The sequence below is a fragment of the Solanum tuberosum genome, unplaced genomic scaffold (assembly GCF_000226075.1).
Source record: "Solanum tuberosum cultivar DM 1-3 516 R44 unplaced genomic scaffold, SolTub_3.0 scf00148, whole genome shotgun sequence".
Taxonomy (NCBI): domain Eukaryota; kingdom Viridiplantae; phylum Streptophyta; class Magnoliopsida; order Solanales; family Solanaceae; genus Solanum; species Solanum tuberosum.
Window position 1 is genome coordinate 832,375 of NW_006239071.1, and position 9,472 is coordinate 841,846.

General features: G+C 32.6%; 1 protein-coding gene across 1 annotated transcript; it reads left to right on the top strand.

The window, feature by feature from the left end:
* Positions 1–3,004: 3,004 nt before the first annotated feature.
* Positions 3,005–9,253, top strand: LOC102578331 (isocitrate dehydrogenase [NADP]-like). Its single transcript, XM_006352325.2, has 16 exons — positions 3,005–3,227; positions 5,424–5,467; positions 5,574–5,683; positions 5,846–5,883; positions 6,182–6,259; positions 6,346–6,399; positions 6,482–6,583; positions 6,769–6,860; positions 7,045–7,148; positions 7,299–7,367; positions 7,460–7,575; positions 7,725–7,759; positions 7,985–8,127; positions 8,368–8,490; positions 8,592–8,684; positions 8,972–9,253. The coding sequence occupies exons 1-15, from the start codon at positions 3,179–3,181 to the stop codon at positions 8,680–8,682; spliced, it is 1,248 nt and encodes a 415-aa protein (XP_006352387.1). The 5' UTR covers positions 3,005–3,178; the 3' UTR covers positions 8,683–8,684; positions 8,972–9,253.
* The last annotated feature ends 219 nt before the right edge of the window (positions 9,254–9,472 follow it).

Here is a 9,472-nt window from a genome sequence, read left to right on the forward strand (position 1 = left end):
TAACAAAAGAAACACAAAAAATCAAGCGTTAAATTATTTGATTTATTATTTACACAAACAATTTATATAAGAAACAACTAAAATAAAACAAAGAGAAAATAAATATATAAGAGAGATTTTTACACACCTTTTGATTGATGAATAGAGATAGAGAGAAAGAAATGTAAGTGGTCTATTTATATAGTAGAAAACACATTGACTTAACATGTGACTGACACATAGAATCTGAATTGTAAAAAATTAGTGGGGAATTCTAAAGAATACAAAGTGTGAACACAAGATAAGAATTGTAATGTGTTTTGTTTTTCTCTCACAAAATATTTGGTTTGAGATTAATATATATGGTTTGTTATTTATATATAGTCTATTTAAATTGCACCATAAGTTGTATTTCATAAATAGAAATATAATTATGACTTTTTTCCATCAAAATCACATAATTATCTTTTCTAATAATAAAATCACAATTTTTAACCATTTTTTAATATTTAATCTAATTAGTACAAAACTCAACTAAAAGAGGATAGACTTGACTCGACCTCAAAAGAATTAAGGAAAAAGGACATGATATATGTCTTAACTTTGCGATTTAGAATTGATATACATTCGTTACAAAAGTGACTCACATATACTCCTATTAAATGACTCATTATACACTTTTTGTCTAACGAAAGTGAAAAATTAATTATGATTTATATGTTTATTTAATTATTTTTTCACTGTATATGTTATCGTTGCTGTTGTATTTTTATTTGATTTTTTATTTTAAAAAATAAAATCTATGTAGGTATAGTTGATCCTTTTGGAAAGTTAAGAAGTATTTTTAATTCTTCTCACACATGAGTTTTTTTTTTCTTTTCCCTTCTTTAATTCAATAAATAATTTGGATTTATTATCTTAATGATTAAATTTATTTTTTTACCCATCTTCTTGAAAAATTATTATAGATTCCCTATTTTTCACTGATACGAAAAAAATAACTTACAATGTAATTGCAAAAACAACAGTCTTAAATTTTTTCTTACATTTTTCTCCTTTATTCATTCACACTTCTTTCATTTTATTTATCATATTATCACACTAAAAATGAAAGGAAAAAGGGTTTGATATACTCCTCAACTTTGAGATTTAGAGCTGACATACCCTTCGTTATAAAAGTGACTCACATATATCCTTACAATTACACAAATGACCCAGATATATCCTTTTTGTCTAACGAAATTGAAAAAATAATTTTGAAAATAAAATTCATGTAGGTATATTTGACAGTTTTGCAAAGTTAAAGGGTTTATTAAATTATTTTCACACATGAAAATTATTTTTGGTCATCTTTATTTAAATGGATAATTTGGGTTTATTTTCTTGATAATCAAATTTTATTTTGTCACTCATCTTGTAAAATTTATATCTTACATGCCCCTTCTTTTTTTTTTTCAGACACAAAAAATAAATTACAATATAATCGCAAAATAGTCTTAAATTTTTTATTTTTTTTCTTTTTCCATTCACCCTTCTTTCTTTTTATTTCTCATATTTTCACACTAAAATTGAAATAAGAAGTGAATAAAAATAAGAAACTCAAATAATTATAGATAAATAATTTTTTAAATGAGATATTTAAAACTCAAATTAACATTTTTGGTAATTTCATTAAAAAGTTCTTTATAGGAAAATAATTCAATAGCTTCCCTTAATTTTTTTTAGCTAATGTGGTAATTGATTTTCTTCACTTTTTTTATTTGGCTCGCAATACATAGAATCAACAAATATGGTTAGTTCCTAAATATTTCATATTTGAATATTGGGAAAAAGGACAAATTTATCTTTGATTATTTAATTTTTTTTTAAAAAAAATCTACTTTAGTCAAAGTTTTGGTCGAATATTATTATTGTCATTAAAAATATCTTTTTCATTTTTTCCTCCTGATATCTAACGGATCCTCCAACCTTAGGGTAGTGTTAAACCATAGTCAACCTTAAGTGCTCTCGCGTTTTCTACTTAAACTATTATCAATTATTTATTAAAATACAGTTTAATTATTAATTATTTATTTTTTTCTACCTGAACGATGATGGTAATTCATTTGGAAAAGAAATAATTGATAATTGAGGGACGTTTTGATAAGTAGTTGGTAATAGTTCAAATTTAAAAAAGTGAAAATCTGATAGTTTAAGTAGAAAATCCGCAAAAATTTATTTTTAATTATTAATTCTAATATTTTTTTTATGTAATTTCAAAACATGTAAATTTTATTGCAAAAATTTGAAGACTCATTGTCCAAATTCACATTGAACATTAGTTAACAAATTAAAACAAGGCATAATACATAAACAGACACTCAAATTTAACTTGTAAAAATTAGGCAAATGACATAGTATAAGAAAGAAATTACTTCCTTTCCCTACTCTTTCATTAATTACCAAAAATCCCATTTTTAGTGTTTTTCGGATACATAATATAGCAGTGTGGATACATAATATAGCAGCGCGGATACTTTAATTAATAACGGGCGGATACTTAAACTAATAAAGTATCCGGTTAAGTTGTTGGGGGAAAATAAGGGATTTTTGTATTTTAGTAAAAGAGTAGGGAAATATTGAGAATAGGTAAAGAAGTGTTGTGTATTTAAGTAATTTTTCCATTTAACTTTGACTCACAAGTAAACACTCCAACTTTGAAAATCCACATCTACGCACCTCAATTTATAGTCTCCATTGACATTAAACACTCTAACTCGTCCCTAGTATGTCTCGTAGTCACCCAAATCTGAAATGACACATAAATGTTTGAGGGGTCTAGATAATCATTTCACAAATATTTAACTCATACAAAAAAATAAGTCAAGATGTCTAGACGTGCATACTCAAAATTAAAATGTCTGGTCGACGGAATTTCCAATAATGTTGTTGTCAAAAATGAGTATCACATGGGAAGGTTGTTGTTTAGACAAACAAGTAATTGAAAATTCATGGTACAATATATACTTCTACATTAATGTCATATCACTTTGTTTTTATTTCCAATCTGTCAAAACCTCAACCTTTTCAAAGTAATTTTATTTTTTCTCCATTTTGTTACAATTTAAGCTTCTCCCGCCGGCGAAATTTTCTTTATCAAACACCATTACTCTTTATATTACCAGAATTTCCAGTTCTTGATCTCAATTTTTCACTAAAAATGGCTTTTCAAAAGATCAAAGTGGCTAACCCCATAGTTGAAATGGACGGTCAGATTCTTATTTCTCTATCACTCTGTGCTTCTTTTTTCCATCTGAGTAGTATCTGATCTTGAATTTGATGTGTGTAAATAGCTTCTTTAGTTTCAATAGACTGTTATATCCAAATTTATGTAGTGATTTTAGTTCAAGAATTGATTTTTATGTTGTTTCTTGATTATGGCTGAATGTGGTGGGTGTAAATAGCTGGTTTAGTTTCAATAGGCTATTATATCTAAACTAGACATAATACATAAACGTAGTACCCTTTAACTTGGCATCCACTGGCCCTTTAACTTTGGGTTTGCACAAGTAGACATTTATTCTTGTATAGAATTGAATAGACACATTCGACCTACGTGGCGTCCTATATGGAATTTTGTATCATACGTGGAGTCGTACGTGTACTATGTCATGTAGGACGCATATGTCTACTTGTTCAATTTTATATAAGTTTAAGTGCCTACTTGTGCACCCAAAGTTGGAGGAGATAGATGCTAGCTGAAGTGTTAAAGGGCATATTTATGTATTATGCCCCAAATTTATATAGTGATTTTAGTTCAAGAATTGATTTTTATGTTGTTTCTTGATTCTGGCTGAATTTGGTGTGTGTAAATAGCTGCTTTAGTCTCAATTTGCTGTTATATAAAAATCTATGTAGTGAATTTAGTTCAAGAATTGATTTTTATGCTGATTCTTGATTCTGGCTGAATTTGGTGTGTGTAAATAGCTCCTTTAGTTTCAATAGGCTGTTATATCCAAATTTATGTGGTGATTTTATTTCAAGAATTGATTTTTATGCTGATTCTTGATTATGGGTGAGAAGGGTCTGTTCTTAATCACTCAAAAAGAGTATTTATGGATTATTTCATAAAAATATGTGTTTTTTCTTTGTAATTGTGGTGTCTGGGCTAGCTTGTACGCACCTCGACTAATTCCAGCATGGGTTGCAAGGGTAAGGAGAAATCACCTAGTGTTTTTGTCTCCTCTAAAAGTGAAGTTGAGACGTCATGCTTCTCAACTCGCTTCATTGACCAGTGGTTGTAATTTCATAAAAATATGCCCTGCTTCTTTTGCATGTTGATTGATGTGTGTAAATAGCTGCTTCAGTTTCACTAGGCTGTTATATCCTAATTTATGTAGTGATTTTAGTTCAAAAATTTGTTTTTATTTTGTTTCTTAATTCTAGGTGCATTTGGTGTGTGCAGATAGCTGCTTCAGTTACTGTAGGCTGTTATATCCCAATATATGTACTGATTTTAGTTCAAGAATTGATCTTTATGATGTTCCTTGATTCTGGATGAAAAGGGTCTCGTCTTAACCATTGTAAAAGAGTATCTGTGGAATTTTATTTTATTTCTTTTTGCATTTTTATCTACCAGTCCACTAATATCTGGAGGCTGTAATTTCATAAAAATATGTACTTTTTTATAACCATGATGTCAAGACCAACTTGCGTGCACCTCCCACTTGCATAGGTATCGGGTAACTATATGTTCATATGGGAAGAAATCACCTAGTGTTCTTGCTTCCACTAGAAACTGAATTGAGGCCTCACGGTTCCTAACTCACTTCATTGGCCTCTAGGCTGTAATTTGATATTTCACTTTATCGTAAAAAAACTTCAAATTCTTTGTCCATGTATTTGTCATTCATGCTTTATAATTACTAGTTTTGAACAAAACATATATATTTGCAATTTTTTCCATCTGCGCCTTTTTTCATTATGCCTCATGCTTTATTTGCACTTAAAGCCCCAATGGACCTTAGAGCTTTTTTACGCTTTTGATGACACTGGGTTTACATCACGAGGGTCAAGGACCTGTTTCTTTATATACCAACATCTCTCCATGCTTTGATAATGCGGGGCTTTCCTAAGGTGTTACGTACACCTCCCTTTAGGGGCTCAACGTCCTTGCTTAAGTTTTCCTCACTATTCTTTAAGGTCAGAGGCCGAAGCACCTCTGGTACCATATGTAACAGCTAAATTCACTAGTAAGTTCATCTCCAAAAATTGTAGTTATTGCCGTACTCAAGGAGCAGGGTGAAATGATAATCAACCTTCAAAGTATGATAAAAGTTCACATTACATCATTATATATATGATAAATTAGTTTGGTCCACTGCATTACTCGTTGGTTCCTCTCAACTGTCAAGGAATGTATATTTTCATTTTCTGATGTTTATTTACCTGGCTATGTAATGCAGGAGATGAAATGACCCGTGTCATTTGGAAATTAATTAAGGATAAGGTAACAAGTTGTTTTGCCTTATGTATATGTCAGTAGAATATCCTGTCTCTATACTCTCGTGTTCATTTCACAGTTGCTTACATTTGAATTCTCTTTTAAGCTTTAGCTCATCTTGCCTTTTCTGGAGTTGGATATAAAATACTTCGATCTTGGCCTTCCTCACCGTGATGCCACAGATGATAAGGTTACAATTGAAAGCGCTGAGGCTACTTTGAAGTATGTATCCACTTCTTTCTATCTCTAAGTTTCTGCTTAATGAAAGAGCGATTGTTTTAGGACCAAGCTCATATATTGACTTTCTCTAATCTTTCCATCGATTACTGAATGTTTGATCTTTATAAATCCAGCCTTATTATGTTTTGAACTGAAAAATTGCAGGTATAATGTAGCTATTAAGTGTGCAACCATCACTCCAGGTGCTTACATTTTTCCGTGTGGTTTATTTGATTTTATTAACCTGCTGGTCCTGGATTAATGATGCTATTCATAGTAGTATAGTACAACGGATAGACCATCAAATTTGAGTGTCATATCTGGCATCTATTCGTTAATCTTTAAAATTTACGTGTTTAGAACCTACATAAGGAACTATATGCGACAATTTGATTGAAGAAAGTTTGAGAAAATCATAAGTTCCTTAAAGTATAAAATCCCACAAACAGATAATATAAGATGTTGAAACTAGATTAAAGTTGTACGTTAATGCATTTGCAGATGAGGCCCGTATGGAAGAGTTTAACTTGAAGCATATGTGGAAGAGCCCAAATGGGACAATTAGGAACATTCTGAATGGTGAGTCTCCTTCTCTACCAGTTTTGGTGGGTGATATCTTTGTATGAAATTGAAGATATCCATTATTATTGGCTATTTTGTCGCAGGTACGGTGTTCAGGGAACCAATCCTCTGCAAAAACATTCCCCGACTTGTTCCAGGTATGTTTTATTTGCTGAAGTTCTAGCTGTGTTAGTTGTTCACTTGATTCTCTCTGACTTACATAGATATAACTCACATCAGGTTGGTCAAAACCGATATGCATTGGCAGACATGCTTTTGGTGATCAATATCGAGCTACTGATACAGTGATTCAAGGAGCTGGAAAACTCAAATTAGTATTTGGTAAAGTTTTGCCCATCTGTATCAGTATAATTGCATGAACCTGTATGATTCCGAAACTCTGCTAAGATATTTTTGCTCTACTCTAGTTTGTCTATGAGTATATTGGTTTCGGTTCGTTTACTACTTTTTTTTAGTGATTTTGTTTTGAAAATGTTGCTGAGATATTGTATTGAACATGATTGCAGTACCAGAAGGGACGGATGAAAAGACCGAGTTCGAGGTTTACAACTTCACTGGTGCTGGTGGAGTAGCTCTATCCATGTACAACACGGATGAGGTTTGAGTATACCTAAAACCTATGTTGTTCTGTCTCTCCAAAATTGTTGTCTTTCCTGTGTCAGATCCTCCAAAAATTCACTACTTTTGGAGGATCCCACATGCACAGTCCGAGTAACATAGCTTAAAACAGAATTAGAATGCCTGAAGTTATGCATCTTTGCTATTTTTTTCTTTCGGTGCAGTCTATTTGCTCTTTTGCTGAAGCTTCTATGAACATGGCATACCAAAAGAAATGGCCACTCTATCTTAGCACAAAAAATACCATCCTTAAGAAATACGACGGAAGGTATGGCTAACGTTGATCTTATTCTATATTTTTCTGCACACTCACCTTTTAAATTGGATTGTTCCTTTACCTTGTTACCTCTATTTGCCTGTCTTCTGGACCCCTTCTATTTTGGGGTTTGTCTTCTTACTTTTATGATCTTTTCTGAAGATTCAAGGACATATTCCAGGAAGTTTACGAGTCAAAATGGAAGTCAAAGTTTGAGGAAGCTGGGATCTGGTAAGCACCCAACTTTTCATTTCCAACAACTGATTCTTGTTAATGATTGTAAATGACAGAGATTGTTAAATGATTTGAATTCATCAAAATAGGTACGAACATCGCCTCATCGATGATATGGTTGCTTATGCTTTAAAAAGTGACGGTGGTTATGTATGGGCATGTAAAAACTATGATGGAGATGTACAGAGTGATTTCTTAGCTCAAGGTGTGATTGGCCTGCTTGCTAACGGTTTATAAATCTATCTAGAATACATTTTGGACTTCCAATATGAAAAAGTTTACTTGTTCAACTTTCACTTTTGCTACCTATTTTAATGCTCGGAATCGTTCTTATATTGTTTATTGCTTGAATAGGATTTGGATCGCTTGGATTGATGACATCGATCCTGGTATGTTCTTTATTTGCTTCCATTTTCCCCTGCTGCTCCCAGTTCCTTTATTGTTGAGTCTCTTATCTTGTGATTTCATATGATTATTTGAGAAATCCTTGCTTAGATGCAGAAGGTCTTACGTTTTCTAGAAAATAAGACTCATCGTTCGTTGGATCATTTTGGCTTCATTGCTGATTTGCGACTTTATTTTGGGTTCAAATGGGGTTGGAATATTTGGTGCAGATATGTCCGGATGGAAAGACTGTGGAAGCAGAAGCAGCCCATGGAACTGTTACACGCCACTACAGGGTTCATCAGAAAGGAGGTGAAACCAGCACAAATAGCATTGCCTCGATTTTTGCTTGGACTCGTGGACTTGCACATAGGTAGGACATTCTGGTACTTAATTTGCTGCGCTTAATGCTCCCAGGGCTTTGGTCTGGACTCTGGTGGTAAGAGTGTAGCATGTGATGTGTCGATTAGGCACACGTCATGGATTTGTAACCTTGCCACAGGCAGGTCCATTATTGTCCATTGAGTTTCAGATTGTGCACCACTAATGCTCGAGGATGCACTTAGATCTTTAATGATAGCAGTACCGAACAAATAATCATTATTTTTAACAGGGCAAAGTTGGACAACAATGCTGCACTCTTAGATTTCACCAAGAAACTAGAAGCAGCTTGCATCGGTGCAGTGGAAAATGGGAAAATGACCAAAGATCTAGCACTTATTATCCACGGATCCAAGTGAGCTCCCTACTTTTATCTCATGCATCGTATTTCATTGTTCTGAAGTTAACCCTTTGTGTTGTCGTCATTAAACTTTGCGTGTTATTGACACCTTACAGGGTCGCTAGACGTCAATATGTAAACACTGAAGAGTTCATTGATGCTGTGGCTGATGAGCTGAAAGCTAGACTTCTGAAAGCAAAGATATAAGTGTACGTTTTTCTGATCGAAAACTTTATCGTCTCAAGCAACATAGCTTTCCAGAACTTGATTTTCAGCCCTTCTAAACTTTAAAAGACTTCTGATCAACCCCACCCCCTACAACCATCTATTATTCCCTTCATTCATTAAATTTTTTTCATATCACTGTTATGCTACTTTATAATCATCATTTCTTTTAATCGAATTTATACCTCTAGACAGCGTGTCTAACGGCCTTTTGTTATAATCATTATAGTTCTTTCTTTGACTCTTCTTTTTATCTGTTCTTTCCATATAGGTTTCCACTAAGAGGAGAAATACATTTTGCCAGAACTTTGAGGATTCATAAATAAGATGGCAAAGTTATACCATTCTACTTGGATAGTGTGGATTCATATAGACGATCTGAACTTGTTTGAGATTAAGGTGTCGTAGTTGTTGTATTATGGCTCTAGTACATCATTATTCACTAATCCACCCTTAACCCTGGATTAGTGTGTTCTTGTTCCCCTCATCGATCCATGTGGAAAATAAAATTTTAATTTTCAGTTGATTTTAATGATCTTGATGCATAGTAAAATTAGTGTGTAATGTTTCATATTTGCCATTTGTATCTTGCATGTCATTAGTAATTAGTAAATTGTCCTAAGTGGTTCCTAGGTAAGTCGATTTAAGTTGTACCAACAACAACGATAATATATTCCGTGAAATTCTATAAGTAGAGTTTGGGGAGGAGAGTGTGTTGCAACTTTACTAATTACTCCTACTTTGCATAGGCTATTTCGAATAGATCTCTGAC